Source organism: Micrasema longulum, unplaced genomic scaffold, assembly GCF_059751315.1.
Source record: "Micrasema longulum isolate JH-2025_06_02 unplaced genomic scaffold, ASM5975131v1 h1tg001126l, whole genome shotgun sequence".
Taxonomy (NCBI): Eukaryota; Metazoa; Arthropoda; class Insecta; order Trichoptera; family Brachycentridae; genus Micrasema; species Micrasema longulum.
In genome coordinates this window covers 159,760-178,910 of record NW_028278314.1, presented here as the reverse complement: position 1 = coordinate 178,910, position 19,151 = coordinate 159,760, and the positions used below count along the sequence as shown (strand labels likewise).

The following is a 19,151-nucleotide window of genomic DNA, read 5'->3' as shown; positions in this document are numbered from 1 at the left end:
TTTGTCACCTGGAAGAGTCTAATAGATAGAGATTCATCTAAATCAGAGGTGGCCAGCATTTTGTATACCATGCGCCAATTTTTTCACCGGCAAGGTCAGATGCGCCATACAATTCGAACTTTTAAAAACTTTTAAAAGCCGAAAAATTATAAATATGTATCAGTTATGGCGCCTATTTTAAAATAATGGCCACAAGGATGCAATGCGCCACTTGTGATCGTTCAATGAGCCACGTTTGGCGCATGCGCCACGCTTTGGCTACCACTGATCAACATAATATTATGTTGGTGATTTTCATTCCCCATAATGTTCCAGTACAGTGTGGAGTGGAATTAAAATGGTCTGTATTGACATCTATTGGGGTTATTGAGAAGCTTGTAAAAAATAATCTCCCCAACTCACACTTCTAGAGATAAAAATCGTAATACCGAGTTCTGCAAATATCTTATTTATTTTGTTTCAAATATTTTATTTTTTCAGAATACAAGAAATTGACGATGGGTTCTTTGAGAAGTTTGGGTCCATCCTTCGACAGCGGTCAGTTAAGGCAGCCATGCGAGAATCCATGCCTCTTGCTCCTCTATTGGAAGAACCTCCAATATCTGAAGAACCTACCCAGCCACCCGCAGAACCGGTGCTTGAGGATGTCATAACGGCTGAGCAGATTGACGTGGAGTCTTCAGATGGGACGGTACAAATTGCCTCGAGGTTCGGCGATGGTGACAGCGGAAATGAGACCCTCGCTGACACAGATTCTGAACCAGGAGACATAGAAAAGATAGAGCTGTACCAAGGAGCTATTGGATGGAATGTGAGTTTCTTTCATAGTCATTCTTTTTATTTATTTTTTTAGAAAATAATAAATATAGTCTATGTTAGTTTAAGACCGCTGAAGAACCATTAGCCAAAATCTTCAAGAGGGACAAAAAACCCTGCAATTACGTAAAAAAAAGATCAAAATCAAATTCAAATGTAGTTCATTTTGTGTTGTCGATTTATATTATAAAATTTGTTACATTATCATATGCGTCAATACGAAGATAATTTTGGCAGTTCAACTTGCAGTTATTTAAACTGAACTTACATAGACGATAATATACCAAATGTAATACATTTATCTACATAACTTTGCATAATACCTATGGTTATTATCTTTTGTCTTTTGTTACCATTAAAAACTGTCTAGCTTAGTTTGTGTGCCCTATTCTAACCGTGCTTAATAAAGTGAACAACTGTACAATTACATTTATATAATAATTTATATGATTGAGGAAAAATAAACAATAAATTCAAAAAGATCATAAAAACAAGAGAATTGAATACTAGTATGTATTATGAAATTTTCTGTCATACTTTAGCTATCTGCTATCAATTGATTTTTTGTTCCATTTTATATTGCTATATGGCACTTATTATGATATCTTTTTTGTTTAAATTTCATGAAGTGGTTTTTTAGTTAATTAGTTTACTAGAATTATCTTATTTTAAAAAATGGTGTATTCTTTAGTAACTAAATTAGTAAAATATAATGTTTTTTTCTGTACTAGTATATAACACTGTATACTTTTAGCAATATTTTTTTTACTAGATATTTTTTTAGTGCAACTGAAAGGATTAAAAAAAATAATCTTTACATATATTTAAACATCCATTCTATTTTGTCAACTTGTTTTTCTTCAAAACACTTGGAATTAATTCTCAAGAAGTGGACAGACATGAGGTCAATGAGAGCCACGTTCTATATTTTCATATATTATATAAAGAGCCAGACCATAGTCATGTTCTCGCGAAGTATTTTTTTTACACAAATATTATTTAATTTTTATGTTCTATTCAAATCTTTATTGCTATAATATAAAGTACAAAAAATACTTACAGTTTAAGAAACATTATCACATATAGCTACTTTAGGTACATTATACGTAATTCTTTTTGAAAATATTCTTACAACATTTAGAAAAAAAAAACTCACCAAAATACATATATAATGGGGAAAGAAAGTATCTGTATTTTTATCAAGAGACATTGGAAGTTGTACTTAATTCAATGAAGAGTTGCATTTGGCGGCTGACTGCTTTAGAATATTAACTGAGGACTTGAATCTTAAATTTTACTTTTCAAAAAAAATTTGGTTCAACGAAATCATAAAATTAGTATATTTAATTCAGCAGAGTTTAATTCTTGTTAAAGTAATATAAACTGCAAATAATTATTGATATTTCATTGCTTTTCAAGTATCTAGATGTAATAAAACTACAATTTTACCATTTTAATGTACATAGTAAACTTAAATGTAACATACTGAAGAAAGTTTTATGTTCAGATCCATCAGCTATTGGCATTTCATCAAGTTTATAGTTTAAAGCGATTTAATGAAAAGGAGTAAATTTCAAGTGCCTTTTATGTGTCTTTTATAAACTAGAACCATTACATTGGTGGGTGCTATGGATCAATTTTGCATAATCAACCAACTAAAAACGATAGCAAAGTATGGTAAGCTTTATTGTCAATTATTATAAAACATGACAATAAAAATCAAAAATCATTGTATAAAACGCCTTACCGACTTATGTCTAAGTGGGCTATAGGCATTGAACACCTGATACATATGAAAAGTGTCTCTGAGCAAACTTCATACGGGATTTAGTTTACTTACGTGAAAACTTCATAGGTAGTTACTGACAAGTTCTATTGTTCATTGGAATATGAACCTTAAAACGTTATTGTCATATTTTATATTTGCAGATATTTTCGGAACGTGAGTAACAAATCTATTTTTAAAGTTTGTTTGACTCATTATCGTAATTATTTAACGTTTGGTCATGCTGAAGGAATTTCTGGAGAAGCACGTCACAATCCACCTGGCTGTTTTGTTGACCCACTATCAGCACATGTTTATTATATATCACAACCAGAACCCATCGAAATTTCCTCACATTGCGATCAGCACATTCGACATTAATTCTTGGCTATTTATAAAAACGAAATTAACTTATGTATTAATTACAGGAAAACATCTTTGGTAGGCTATAATAAGACCGGGCTAGTCTTAGAGCTTTAATTAACTTAAAAGAATTTCTTACCACGAGCATCAATACATCAATACAATATAATGGATTCGTTTTCAAAACTCTTGGCAGAAATTCTCCGCAGTAATTTTGATTGCTTAAAGTAAATTTATTAAATAAAAAGATTATCCTCATTCCCTTTCTGCACCTAATGGTGCATAGGGCGCTGCAATGGTACACCAATCGCAGTATATCTTGATCATTTTTGTTACATGAAGATAAGATGATCAGTCTTACGCTTCAGGTGTCAGTCCAGGGGCTATGAAGTATTCTAGCATAAAAACACCCTTTTAAATAAATATTTCATATCAACCATGTCGGGAATCGAACCTAAGACCTCTTGCATGGTAGAGAAAGGCACTGACCATTACATCACTAGGTGAATGATGAGGAAGTTCAGTGGTTTTTAAATGAATATTTTTTTAATAGACTATCAAACTAAGTAAAAAAATGTATCATAATATTATCATCTCCATAATTGAATTTTTTGTAATTTTAAAATTACACAGCCCGGGACATCACAAGTTCAAGTTAGTGAGTTATCTTGACATTTAAAAGTAGAACTCCGTACCCGTCAAAACACGTTAAATGTCAAAAAACACGGCTACTCGGAAACTGTAAATCTTTCACAACGCTGTAATCTACAATTGATTGGTTATTATGAACACGTGTTCACGTGAAACCTGTGATGCTTTAAAGTAATTTATTTTATTAAAACCATTTTTATTAATTTTTTCATGCATTTTTGATAAACCTTGCCGTACAGTTAAATGCTCTAATTTTGCCCGTATGGAAAAAAATTAATTTTTCATGCATACATATCCGATTTCCCATAGAACTTAATTTTCTTATTGAACCTATTTTAGAGTACTTACCTGGTGGGCTGATTATAAATTAGTGAGCATAACAATGAAAAAGACATGCAAATCGCTTTCCACGAAGCTGTCTTCTTAAATTTAGGAATGAATAGAAGTTGCTCGCGCCCAAATCCGGATGAGAAAGCAGTTCGAAGTGCAATTCATTCAATTTAAACATTGCTCTTCTGGATAAATGAGCCGGGGCCTTATCATCATGAAAGAGGATTTTTAGGAAAAATGTCCAAAATCAAAATAAAAAAACTGGATAATTGCAACATTTTACAAAGTTGTATGCGTTTAATTCCAGGATTGGAAATTGAAACTCTATCTTCAACGGTACAAATGAAGACGGTATACTTAACTTTTCTACAATCTCTATTTACCCCAGTATGCTCTACCAACCTGTCGATACATGTTTTCATTACATTATCTCAGAGGTCATATCATCAAACTCAACGAATAGGTGGTGCTGAAAACTTACTCCGTGTTCAATGCTAAATCAAAATGAAAATATTTATCTTTCGGATTTTAAATATGATTCTGTGATTAAAAGCAACCACTTCAAAACTATTTAAAATTGAAATAAATCACAATTACAGAGAAAAGTGCTGTCTTACACATGATTTTGATGTCATTGGACAATTCCTAAGACGGTATGGTTACGTTTTCGTCGGTCTCTATCTACATTGGTGGGTATTACAAACTCTATTAATATGGCGATACATGCATTCAGGATGGTGGCAACATTTTTTCCAAATTTCAAAGGTCATATGGTCTTACGATGCTCTATAATTACCTCAAGTTTTCAAATTTCACAGTTAGATGGTTCTGTATTTACTGTTGGAATTAAATGACGTGTTAAAATTGACTTGTTTCTCTTTTGTATTTTGAATACGCTTCTGTGATAACAAGTAGCCATCTCAAAACTATTAAAAATTAAAATTAAACGCAATGAAAGCAAAACGTGCTCCATGAAACCAGATTTTGTCACTTTATGCGTAGATACGTTTACCGTGGGGTACGCGTCCCCTTGGTACATATCGATGTACCTACCCAAAACATAAAGATATGGGGTCGGTAGTGTATTTTCGTAATCGCTCATCATCATTAAGGTATGTCACTTTGGTGCGTAGAAATGTGTACCATGGGGTACGCGTCCCCTTGGTATATATCTAAGTATCTACCGAAAACTTGAAGATAGGGGGTCGGTAGTGTTTCTTTCGAATCGCTCTGAAGAATTTATCTTTAACTATACATACGAATTCCTTATCTTCCAATATGTATTATTTAGTTTACGTATTTTTAACCTCTAGTACTTGCTTATATCTTGTAATTTGTGATACGAAAGAATTTAATATTTTTTTTATTAATTCATTTTATTTTATTTTGTTTTTATTTTAAATTAAATATTTTTTTATCTTTTAAAATTAATTTGTATTATTTTTGTAATTTTTATTTGTTTTTGGTCAGGCTGTAAGAAATTGCTAGTGGCAATAAGTCCGTCATTTAACCATGTATACCTTTGTTTTTTTTGTGTTTTTCACAATGCGTGTCATGGTTAATAAAGATTTATTATTATTATCAATGTTTTGTGTAGGCACTTACAATATGGCATCACATGAGTTTGTCTTTCCAGCCATAAACGGTTTTCAGAAAAATGCTGACAAAATATCGACATATTATTTTAAGAACATGACGAGAGTGTACTGAGTCATTTTTTAAGTTCTAGACAACATTAATCTAATCTTGACATTAGTTTATTTTCAATACTCTATATATGTGACTGTCTGAGTATTTCAGATGCTTCTTTCTCTAATTTATAGTATGCATCATAGAATTAAGAATGCATATTATACATGCGTATTTATAGCTTCCACACAGGGGGTGTTCTAGAGCAGCGGTTCCTAAAACGTGTTACGTGGAACCCTGGGGTTCCGAAAGTTAGGAGAAGACTATCATGCATTGACATATCAATACACATAGACATGCCCTGAGCCCTAAGAAATTACACTTAACTTTTGCCTAAACGCTCAGTCATGCCCAACGCTTCGACCGCCAGCCAGATGTGATGTTTGGAATCGAAACCAAAATGCCTGCTTGTGTCATAAAAACGTGTAAAACTTTCGGATAAACATTGTAAAAAGAATTGTGTAACTTTTTATTGGTAAATATTTGTTCATGAGTGGTCAACAAAGCATAAAACAATTTATATGCAAGTAAAAATAATATTTTTTCTAAACGTCAAACTACGCCTAGCGGCGTAATTGCGAAGCTCTTCTGACTTACAGGGATTTGCGTTCTTTCATATTTATCCAAACAAACCATCACGCCGTTTTCCCGTAAGGGTAGGCAAAGAGGATAGGACGCCACATCACTCTATATTTGCGTACATATCTCGCTTCCTTTATATTCATACATCTTATCATGCACGCGCGCCGATTATTCCGACTTTTAACATGTCTATTTTCAAGTATTTGCTGGATTTGGTCATGCGATGTCTTTCTCGGTCTTCCTCTATTTCTGCATCTGTCAACATTCGCATCGTAAATATTTTTTTTCCTTCTTTTGCTGTCGATAATGCTTATCTCAGCCTTACATAATGTACGGATCTCAACATTTGTGCATCTATCTTTGCGAGAGATCGCATTTCGACAGCATTCAGCCTACTTTCATCCCTGTTTTTCCAAGTTCATACTTCGCTTCCATACATCAGGGTTGGGACCAGGACTCCATTGTGAACTGCTTATTTTGTCTCTTGCGACAAACATTTATTTGCCAAGGTTGATTTAAGTGACCGTTCACACTGTTTCCGGCACTCACCCTCCTTTCAATATCTTTCTCAGTCATTCCATCCCTAGTAAAAATACTTCCCAGATACACAAATTCCTCCACTTGTTTTAGTATAACCCCATTCACAGTGATTTCACATTTAGTCGTGCTTTCATTTCTTTAAAAAACCATCACATTGGATTTATCGACATTCATCAGAAAATCGCTTCCCTTGCAAACGTCGTAGACCTTTGTTACCAAGAATTGCAGTTCCTCTTTGTTGTTAGCAAGAACCACGGGATCATCAGTGTACAAAAGACAATTGACAGTTAAATCACCCATTTTTGCTCCCATTCTTAAGCCTTTCAGTTCTTTCATACAGTTATCGATGTATATCGATAACTGTATGAAAGAACGTGTATACGTTGAACAGCTATGGTGACATCACACATCCCTGTTTGACCCCTTTATGAATGTTAAACCACGATGTGTATGATCCATTTACCCTAACCATGCTGTGCTGTCTTTATACAGAGAAGCAATAGCCCGTGTCAGGTTTCCGCTCACTCCATACTCCGATAACACCTTCCATAACTTTTCTTTGTCAACTCTATCAAACGCTTTTTGCAGATCGACAAATACGCAGAAAAGTTTCTGTTTTTTAGGGAGATTTTTTTTATGTCATGTCCGTAAAGCAAATATTTGATCCATACATCCCCTTTCATTCTTAAAACGGCTCTGTATCTCCCGCACTTTATCCTTAGTAACTTTTCTTACACTCTCAATCAGTATTTTTCCTTACATTTTGCCAACAACGCAAAAAAAGGCTGATTTCTCCATAATTTCCGCATTCCACCCTTGAACCTTTTCCCTTGTATAGAGGCATAACAACAGCCCTTCTCCAGTCTGGAGGAGTGTATTCTTCCTCTAAACATCGGTTAAAAAACTTGTGCAGCCGTACAAAAACTATTATAAATAAAAATATATTATTTAATATGTTGGGGAATAACAGTAAGAATGATGTTTTTTTAGAGGTTGGTTGAATAAAAATAAAATGAACTTGGGATGAGTGGTTAAATAGAAATTTTTGAAATGTTGACCTAAAAGTTGAATACGCAACACACGTTATTATGAAATTATGAAGTGTTCTGTGGTTTTGATTATTTTTGTTTGTGGCTTACGCGTACTGTATAAAGCTGTAAATAATTATATTGGAATATTTTTTAACTTCAAACATGTTACTTCACCACCGCTGTTACCACTTAGGCATCAAATTTTATTGGTTTTTTGTAAACGTCTGCAGAAATCGGATTTTATTTGTTTACAATATTCCGTTGGCTAAGTTTAATGTCTTCAGTGAACTATCGACGTTAAATTTATCTCTTTTAATACAGAGTGTTAAATTATGAGTGGCGAAAGACCTGGATTGAACACATGCTGCGGGTGCTTCAAGAGAGTCTTAACCCAAGTTCGCCTCTTCTTCACACCTGCGGGCTCCTGCCGCGCCGCGCCGTCCTGGAAGGCTGTCGATGACAATCTTTCGGCTTTATTCGACGGAATTAAAAGGCTGTGTACGCATCGACAATACAATATTGTTTTGTCTCAGGACTCGACCATTATCCGCGTTTCAACAGAAATTTGCGTGATACAAAAATGTCCTGCGATATCACCACCGTGATAGACGGGCAGGCTATCTCCGCGGAATAATGGTTACCTCCACCGCCGTGCGCGACCGCCAGCGGCCGCATTGTCTTCGTATGAACACGACAAGACATTATTACAATAGCGATTTGCTTGACGTGAACGAGTCGCTCCCAAAAAAAAATTCTGCTAAAAATGGCGGCAGAAAAAAATTATTTTTAATTATTTAGTTCGTTCTTTATCGACTCCAATACATCTTGGTAAATAATAAATACTATTTTTCGCGAACTCACTCGTAATAAACGCCGTCGTGTATTCATTTTCGCAGCGCTCACGTGTTAACTGCGGCCGAATTTTCGTATTGTCCTAGCGTTCCATCCTTCGCGGTCGAGACTGTTTCTGGAGCTGGGAGAGGGCAATATTGTCATATCTATTGTATTGTCCTCGTATAAACGGTTCTTAAAGAACGCGGGATTGACATGGGGGGAGGCGAGAGTTCTGGCAAAAGGGTTTCCTGGAGACGTCTGATGATGCCCACAAATGATGATGATGAAAAAGAAGACTAAATTGTAAACTCTGAATTGTTAACAGCATGTAAATAAGAATGTTATATTATCAGTCATATTAATGGCGGTCAAAGTGATACGATTAATTATGCGTTGTACATATAGTTTTTAAAAAATAAAAAATATTTAATTAACATTTATTTTTGCATGAAAACAATACATAAAGAAATAAAAATACAATACTTCAGGTTGAACTTGAAGTGTTGTATTTTTCTTTTCTTGAACTTGAATGATTCAGGCTCTTGTGTTTGGCAAGTGTGTACAAAAATGCAGAGCAAATAAACAATTAAAAATGGAAAAAATATAACAATTTGCAAAAAAAAAAAAATTAACATTCACAGGCATTATTTACATATAAATATATTTTATTTATTTGATATTATGTATTATATATATATATAGCATAATTTTATTTGACATTTTCTGATTATGTTTTCTAGCTTATTATACCGTGTGTCTTACTTGATGTTACGATGACAATTATGCCATAGTTATGCGTATTGAAAATGTGTTCAATTACTAAATTTTTAACGTTTTTTTCGTTTATGTTATTATATTTGTGAAAGCATTAAAACAATTCACGTATCAGTAAACTCTTAAATAAATTCCCCATTCACAGCTAGAGGCAATAATGTAAATTTTATTATGTAATTACAATATTTTGTAGTATTTTACGATCATTACGTGCGTTTGAAGTGCAAATAATAGAACATTGCAAAAACATTCCATTTTCTAAAAGCATTAGAATCTTCAGTTTCAGGCTCGTCTGCCAAATGTAATAGCTGCTAGCTGCATAAATATTTTTTACCGCGCTTATTTATTACCTAAATATGAAAATGTTTTATTAGAGTTGTTTAGTAGTTTCGATGCTAAGTGGAGAGAACTCTGTATTCGTAAAATCTAAATATTATTAAACCATAATATATTTTTATCAACAACGATCGACATTGAAGAACCAAAGGATTTAAAGGACTAAATAAAGAAATTAGGGATACCAGGTCTATCGCGGCGTTTCGTAGGCCGGCGATGGTTTTCGTTAAATACAAACATTCATTATTTAATTCATTCAGTATTAAATAAACATTTATTATTTATTTTCATGTTAGTCAAATTCTGCAATTTATGAAATCTTCCTAGAGCAACTTTTGTTTCTATGCTACAAGGTCCAGAATGCGTAGATTAGTCAATTCGTCACACGATTTGAAATTTTTTGGGATAGATCTTTTCAGCTTTTCGTACATCTTCGCGACTAAAACAGTGTGGGATGAAGTTGGATTGACATAGTTTAGCTCGAAGTCTTATGTCTTTCGTTTTTATGAATATATTGTATACCATTATTGTATTGCCCTTGTTTGTCTTTGCTACATAGTTTTATATTCTTTATGTTCAGCTTCTTGTATTTATGTTTCTTCATGTAACTTTTGTAATTGGCTTAGGCCGTATTTATAATAAATAAATAAATTCATATCTGTAGCTAGAGTGTCGTCAAAACAGTCTGATTTAGTATATACTTGTTTAAAATTAGCATCGTATTTAAAATGTTCAGGAATTACTACTTGTAATATATTTTTAGACAATTATCTCAATGTATTACATTGCAAATATAACTGTTCCAAAGTATTTATTTTACATAAACAAACAGTTGACAATGATATAACATAACAACATAAAAAAGATACGGTTTAAAAACAGACCAGCGAAGTTTTTAAATAAAAAGTAAACATTTTAAATTGTGGTACAATAAAAGGGTGTGTTTAAGTGTATTTGTATGTTAGTAAGTGTAGAGGTGTGTTTGTGTGTATTTGTGTGGGATTATGTATAAATGATTGTATAGTGATATTGAGTATATTTTTAGGTGTGAAATAATTGGACAAAAAAGACAATAGAAATAAGAGTACAGAGAGAGAACGTTGACATATAGTCACTGCAACATTTTTTAAAGGTCCGATTCTGCTTTTATTAGAATAGGCGGGGATGTAAAAATTTTTCGTACATAAATACGGCAATCTTTGATCCATACGTACATATTTATGATCTTTCACTTTAGCAAGTTCCTTTGTTTTTTTTATGGAGATCTTTATTTCGTTTGGTTAAATGATGGTTAAGATAAACGTTTCCATCCCCTCCCAATCCTAAGTCACCAGTTTTAAGACCTTTTCTCGCGCGGATTGCGCTTATAAGATCATTTTTTATTTTCCTCTCCCGGTGTTGTATAATTATTTTAGACGACTTTGATGTATGATTGGATACGGTATTGTGAGCTGGAGTTGGACGTTTTATCTATACTAAAGTTCAAAAAGCTCAAATCATTTTTAAAAAAAACATTTTAGTGTCATTCAGAACCACTACATTTGTGCGATAAAAAAATGTTTTGTGACATCGTCACTGAGATAAACGGGCAGGCTACATTATAAATATACTAAAATACAGTATTATAAGATAGTTATGTTCATTGAGACAGCGTAAGGTAGCGAATTTTCATTTTCATTTATCAATATGAATTTTCAATTTAATAGACTACATAAACCCAAGTATCGCAAAGCTTTGCAAAAGAATAATGCCGCGTGTTGCGACTTATTATTATGATCAATAAATGAACTAATCTGCCTTCCAAATTCATACTGTTAGCTGGTTTCATTGATAAATTGACCGAATGTATAACGAGCTAACACTAACCTAGATAAACTTATGTATGTTGATCATTCATCACCTCTTTGTATAAGTTTATATCAGTTACTAACACCACGCTATTAAGTCTATCGACCTGACTTACACATTCAGAACTAGCACTTTTACTGATTGGGAATATTTTGTACAAATAAAATATGTAATGTAATATATTGGCGTGCTATGTTTTTTTTAATGATGCTCTTGTTTTTTTTTTTTACCAATAATGAAAGTTTGAGTAAAACATTGCTTTATTTATTAATATGAAGGCAATGTTTGAATGGTTGTCCTCGATGGACTGAATTACGTGACTTGACCGATTTTCAGATAAATGTACATCTTTGCCGCGAGAAGGTTTATAGCTCATAAAATCTTCAATTTATTAAGTTGAAAAAAAGTTAGGAGGGTAATTTTTTTTTATCCATCACCAGGGTTGCATTCGCCGAGAATGCGTATACAAAAAAAATGGATGGATGTTTTTTTTTTGCTTTTAAAATAAAATTATTTTTGAATGTTTACAAACAACATGGGTTTTTGTTGGATCCCAATCAGATTATTTCGTTGAATTCCTAATAATTTCTACCCACTTATTTCTTTTTCCTGGATTTTTGGCTATACTAAAATAATATCAACTAACATTCGATACATTTTTGAAAATTGCATTCCTGACTTAAGTGCATCCCTGAGCAGAGTTTGACATTTGCTAAAATTATTCTTTATTTAAAATAATCAGTTATTTTATGTTTTGGAATTCAAACATAAACAAGTACTTAGGTACCTACTTAGATTAAATATTTAAATATCTATTATTTTTAGATTTGGAATTCAATCATAAGCAAGTACCTGGGTACCTACTTACCAATAAAAAGTTACAACATCTTTTTTACATTTATCCGAACGGTTTTTACTAAAGATTTTTTTGTTAAGGTCGGACTTTTCTTCATACAAACGAATTCACGTATTTTCTCTCTCAATTATGGCATTAAAGAAATGTTTTTTTAACAACAACAACAACAATAAACCATCACGCCGTTTCCCCGTAAGGGTAGGCAGAGAGGATAGAACGCCACATCACTCTATATTTGCATTCAGATCTCACTTTCTCCACATTCATAGATCTTCTCATGCACGCGCGCCGATTATTCCGACTTTTACCATATCCATCTTCAAGTATTTGTTGGATTTGGTCATGCCATGTCTTTCTCGGTCATCCTCTATTTCTGCATCCATCAATATTAGCATTGCAAATAATTTTAGCCGTTCTTTCGCTGTCCGTTCGATCTACATCTCCAAACCAACGCAGAGGTCCTTTCTTGGTTTTGTTGTTAATGCTTATCTCAGCCTTACATAATGTACGGATCTCAACATTTACACATCTATCGTATATATTTTTACGACACATTCACATGAGAGATCGTATTTCGACAGCATTCGATTTTGTTCATTTAATCCATATACGAGTATGAACTCAAATTTAGCAATAGCAAAGCATTGCCGGGTTCAGCTCGTTATTTATAGTTAGGGCTATTAACTTACCGATTGATTGTGACAAAATATAAATCGGTTTGTTGTGTCAAAATATTTTCACAATAAACAGATTGATTAAAAAACAAGGAATTTAAACATTACTATCGACGTTTTATACAATATCATATAGAAATTTATCATAATTAACTGCTATAAAAATAACGAATAAAATAATATTATTCGCATAACAACGGTGAATGGAGTTTTTTTTAATTCACCGCATTAGTAAAAAAATCAGTAATAGACTATTAAATTAGGAGAAAAAAAAAGCGCATTTTTAACAAGCGTACGTTTCGTCTATTACGGTATAGTTTTAAATGTGTTTTTTTTTAAAGCTTGTCAGTGGGTCTTGAAAGCGTTAACGGGAGCTTTTATATGGAAAACCTCTCACACTTAATTTTCCCGCGAACGGATATCACGATCTTGAGCAGAAATAGATTTGGCAACTGACCGACAGTTGCCCGGGAACATTAAACATAGTACCGCCGCGTACTCTAGCCGACTGCAGTATTATCTCGATAAAATATGTTGAACAGGTCGAATAGGAATTTCACCCCCGGGGGTTGAAATCGTCACGAAGGAAAATCGCCCCAGAGGGAATCGCGCCCGGTTCTCACTAGTCTCGCGTGCTTTTCACAAACAAATTGACTTTTCACTCAAAGTGTTACGTGTTCAAATGAAGGGGGATCTACTAGATGTTAAAATGAATGGGACATTAAAAAGGAACGTTTTTCGTGGCATTAAAAAGGACGTTTTGGAAAGGCAGACAAGTTTACTACTGCAGTTCATGACAGTGAGTTGATTATTGATTATTTTCAATGAGTTTATAGGTGTTTTGTATATTTCATTTATCTACAACGCACTTTTCTAATGTTTACTATCGTAAATTTTGAGTTAACTAGATAACAATTTATTAAATGAATCTTATTTTTGATCGTTTAAGTGTACCTAATAATTATTTAATTAACTTCCCTTTGAATGACTTATCCAATAAACTGAAACTTGGTCCAATAAAGAATCAAAAAAATTATGCGATAATAAGCGTAATATTGTATTGTAATATTTATGGTAATAATAAAAAAATATTAAAGTAAAAGGGTCATGACTTAACCGGAAAATTCAACAAAACATTTTAAAACGTAAAATATAAATAAATGAACACTTAAGAATATGGCACGTATTTATTTATGATTTATAAAGTTAGTGTATAACATTTTGAGAATAATTTCAATAAACTTTTAACGAAATTTCAAAATTGATCAAGAAAATATTTTTTAATTAATGTTTAGTATTTCAAGGCTTTTATTTATTTTTATTTATTCAGGTAACTCATTGTATGATTTTTTTACTCTTGTAGAATGAGATTTGAGACTTTCTTTCATTCCTCATTGATAATATATATTTTTTTTAATCTCTAGTTTCGTATGTATGGCATTGCTTGTTATTTTTTTGTTTGATTTGTTATTCTATGAATGAAAATTGCAACATTATATTTTATTTGTTTCTCTACTGTGAGAAAGCCAATTTTCTTATGCATTATTTATATATTTAAATACACATTTGTTTAGAATATTTTAGATTTTTTGACGTCTTTCAAAAACTTAAAAAATATTTTTATATCTTTTAGTGCCATTGCGACCGTGGGTAATATTAAAGTTAGCCTATATCTTATTGAATAATGATATATTTCTAAAGGGTATCTTACATTGTCTAAATTAATTTTAATACGTTACAAAAAAATATGCAATTATAACAATATAAGTATAAGATCATCACTAGCCTGTAAGTTTCATCATATTATTTAAACAAGCAAATGATTCGATTAGATTTTTACCAGTAATTTGTTAGTTTCATTTTCTAAATTATTTCTGCTAAATGCAATGAAACCCGTGCGGTGTTTCCGATGATTTTTTCAGTTTTCAATGGCTCGCATCCAAGCACGTGGGTGTAACTTTTAATAAACGACTTGCATGCAAAATATTTATGTCACTTTGTACGGAATTCAGAAAGTTTTCTCTTGTGATGAATTACAACTTACAACCATTAATTTTTAGAATGCGTGGTTGTCTTTTTGGTTTACTTTGCGAAAAAAATCAACTCGTTTTGTCAATATTATTCCTTTATTATTAAAATTAATTGCCATATTTAAATATGTATCATACACTAAGGCTTTGTTTACATATACCAGTTTCTAATTGACCAATAATATTATCCAATTATTATTATTTTCTACCGATTATTTTAGAAGTGATACCAATAGTTTGACAATGTAACGATTAACGAATTATTTGCAAAAGCTACTTATGCTAATGATCTGGTGTAAACTCATTTTATATTCATAATATACATACTTTTTTATATCTTTTGTATGCTGACATACATACATCTATATATATATTTCTTGTTATTTTTATTTTCCTTTTTGTACCCATCTTTAAATATTGTGTTTTGATTTTTGTATATCTATCTAACTCATAAAATTGTTATATTATATTGTAAAAGGCACTTGTGCTGTAAAATAAATATACAAGTCAAGAATCGAGCCGACTATTAAAATATTATATCAAATTATTCCAAAAATGACTTGAAATATAGTGTAAACACTTAGGATGATGTATTTAATTTAAAAAACACCACACAAAAAACAATCTTGAAAATATCGTTTCGTCAAAATTTTCAAGCCCCTGACTACACCTAACCCCTAATAAAAGTTATAAATGTAGGCTTATTTTGATTTTTCCTTTTTATTGAGTGCTAAAAAAATAGAAATAGCTTTTATTTATTTTTCTAATTACAATATTATTTAAATAAAATGTTTCTTATCGTAGTTCAATGAGGAAGCTCGGTGCTACGGGAAATTGGTTATAAAAAAGGTTTTCCTACACGCGGTAAAATTTAGAGCATTTAATAGAGAAATATCACATACTACAAATATCGATAAAAATATAGAAAAATCAATATGGATATTGTGGAGAAATGTTTTCACACATATTTTTTTTTTTTTTTAATACTTCACTAGAAAAACGCGACATAAGTATTTGGCCTTGATAGTAGTGACGTCAAGATTCGTGACAATGTTCTAAACAAATTTGAATGGTCAGGAACAAATAAACAAAAATCGTGTCGTATTAGGGGCGTGGCCAATGGAATGACCGTTTTTACGGGAATTCAAAATTACAAATTGAAAAAAAAATGTTATGTTACTAATAAGCTTCAAAAAAATATTCGTTTTACTGGACAATTATTTTATCGACTTTTATGACTTTAAAAATTTAAAATCTATTGTACGGCGAAGTTTCTCGAAAATGCATGAAAAATTAATAAAAGTTAACTACTTAAAAAATTACAAAACTTTAATAAATTGTAGAGATGATATTACATTATATAAAAATAAATACTTTTATGGTCAGATTGACGAATATTAAAAAAAAGCCACCGAACTTCTTCAGAAATAAAAATAATTAATTTACCCTTTTTTTTCAGATCGATGAACTTTATAAAGAGATCCTGTATCAAATAATTCACAACGTGGGCTGTGACGGGAATGTGGATATTGGGCAACTTGCCTTACTCTCGTACGCACAGGATGCCTTCAAAGTTTCCAGTGAAAGGCACAGGGAGATCCTGGCTGAAGCAGAAGCCAAGGAACCACCAGATATCATGCTCAATGTTGAGGTCATTGAGGCCAAAGACCTTCACCCAAAAGATGCCAATGGCCTGAGCGACCCTTTTGTTACAATGTATCTACTCTCAAACCCGACTCAGAGATATAATACTTCAGTAAAAGGAGAGACTCTAAGTCCTGTTTGGGAAGAACATTTTTCACTGTAAGTATATTTTTATAATCAGCGCATAATCATTACCCGAAAGAAACCGCTAAATAAATATAACCAAAAACAAACACATTGTAAATCAATAATAATAAGTAATAATAAAAATAATGATGGAGGTTTATTAACATAACGATTCTTATAATTTACTGCATTTTTGTAGCAATAGAGTTCTCTGGATTGTGTGTAGTCTGCCTAACTAGGTACAACCTATTTTAAGGCAGTCTTTTTTATATGGAGTGCAAAATAATAAATGCATTCTAATCAGAAAAAATAAAATTTAAATGAAAAATATTAAATTAAAACTAATAACACTAAAATTTTAGCATTTTGTTCAGGCAGATGAAGAATACAGTTCTGTCTGTGAAATATTAACAAAATCCTGGATGAGTCTTTTCGATTAGAAAGGTAAACATACTGAAAAAGGAAATCGAGTGGCAAAAAGTCCGCCTCGTAGTGTAATGGTCGTCGCGTTTGTCTACCATACTCGAGGTCCTGGGTTTGAATCCTGGGAAGGTTAACATGAAATATTATTTTTCAAAGGAAGTTTAAAACTGAATATTTCATTGTCCCTAGACTGGCACCCAAAATGTGACTGATTACTATATTTTCCTGTAACAGGTGATCTAATATAGGTGTATTTGATTTTACAATGCAACACTCTATGCACCATCAGATGCAGATAAGAGTTTGACCGTATTCTTCATCCGCCCTGACACAGAACTAACAACAAAATATATGTACTATATACCAAAATAAGTGGTCTCTTTTCCTACATACCATTTCAACAAATAGAAAACATTTATAAATTTTATATTTGAAGCACCAGTTTATGTAATATGTAAGCGTATAGCTTCGAAAATCTTCATATCAAATCACCACCCCTTTAGGGAAAAAAATACTTGATTTATTGGCTCAACATGATAAAAATATAATAGGAAAGAATTCATTAGTTACGTAAACCTTGACGAAGAAGCTTGTTTGCCTTGAAACCAGTCGGTGAAAAAAATAAATAAATTAGTAATTAAAAACAAAGTTGTTTTATTTATTTTAATACAGAAAACATTTAATTTACACTTTACACACTGTGTTATATCAATTTTACATCTTGCGTATGTTTGATATTTGTTCGATTATTCCATCTATCGATTTTTGTGAAATAAAGGAGCTGAAAACCTTGGTTGATTTGGGAAAGATACATCCAAAGTATTTTACCTACTAGACAACACCTAAAACTATTGTTCCTTCCAAGAATTTTTGTTCAAAAACGTTGATCTGATATTACAATCATAAAATACTTCAGATTGAATGTGGATTTATCCATTTTTGAAAACTTCAAATCTATCAAAAGTAAATATATTTTTATATAATGTGTGTAGATTTTCATGGTCACTGTTATCAAAATATGTCCTATTTTTTGGATAATTCCGACATTTCAGTTACTGCTGCAGGAGCCATTTTCAAGGCAAACTATGAACTTGTAGTTTGTACCGTGTCGCAGTCGGTTGTAAATATATTCAGAGTCATTTTGTTGTTTCTCATATGTTGTGTCAGGAACCATTTTGAGTGTAATTTTAATTTAAGCCTGCCGTCTCCGTTTTTGCTGAGACATCGGAACAAATTCATTCTTCACGGGATCTCGCGAAAAAGACATACACATTTTTACGACAGTCACAAGGTGAAATGTATTTTTATTTAATAATTTTAATACATGTAATATTATCTTTTTTCAGGCCAATATCAGAATCTCCCGGTGAAGACACACTCTGTTTGGAAGTCTGGTAAGAAAAAAATAATATTAAAAATACGCATTATTGATCTTACTTTCTTCATATTTACAGCTAGTAAAGTAATTAAGAAAATCACTACCTGATTTAACATAAATTCAATAACTTACAATAACTCAGGATAAAATATTTGAGGCTGTAAAATAGATGTTATGTGGATTGCATTATGGTAATATTCCTAAAATGGTATTTTTATTTGCTTCTAGGGATTTTGATCCTGCTGAAACAGTGAAAGAGAAAATGTCAAAGATATTCGAAGTCAAAGGAGTAAAAGGATTGAGAAAGTTGATGAAAGAAATAGCTGTTACAGCGTCCACAGGAAAACACGACAATGAGCTTATTGGCAGAGCAAGTATCCCTTTAAAAGTAAGTACGACCCTAATTCCTTCGAAGACATTAAATTCTTTTAATATTCTTTCTTAAAATCATATTTTCATAA

At 31.9% G+C, this 19,151-nt stretch overlaps 1 protein-coding gene across 2 annotated transcripts in view; it reads left to right on the top strand.

The window, feature by feature from the left end:
• stac (C2 and C2B_Munc13-like domain-containing protein staccato) overlaps positions 1 to 19,151 on the top strand; it is a 44,494-nt gene that overhangs the window by 10,375 nt on the left and 14,968 nt on the right. The window contains exons 2-5 of one of the 2 annotated variants that reach the window (XM_088233573.1): positions 481 to 811; positions 16,579 to 16,922; positions 18,659 to 18,706; positions 18,919 to 19,078. In XM_088233573.1, the coding sequence (XP_088089699.1) occupies positions 481 to 811; positions 16,579 to 16,922; positions 18,659 to 18,706; positions 18,919 to 19,078 (883 nt within the window). Of the gene's footprint in view, positions 1 to 480; positions 812 to 13,484; positions 13,889 to 16,578; positions 16,923 to 18,658; positions 18,707 to 18,918; positions 19,079 to 19,151 lie in introns of those variants that run through there. The other variant, XM_088233574.1, reaches the window with a different exon arrangement.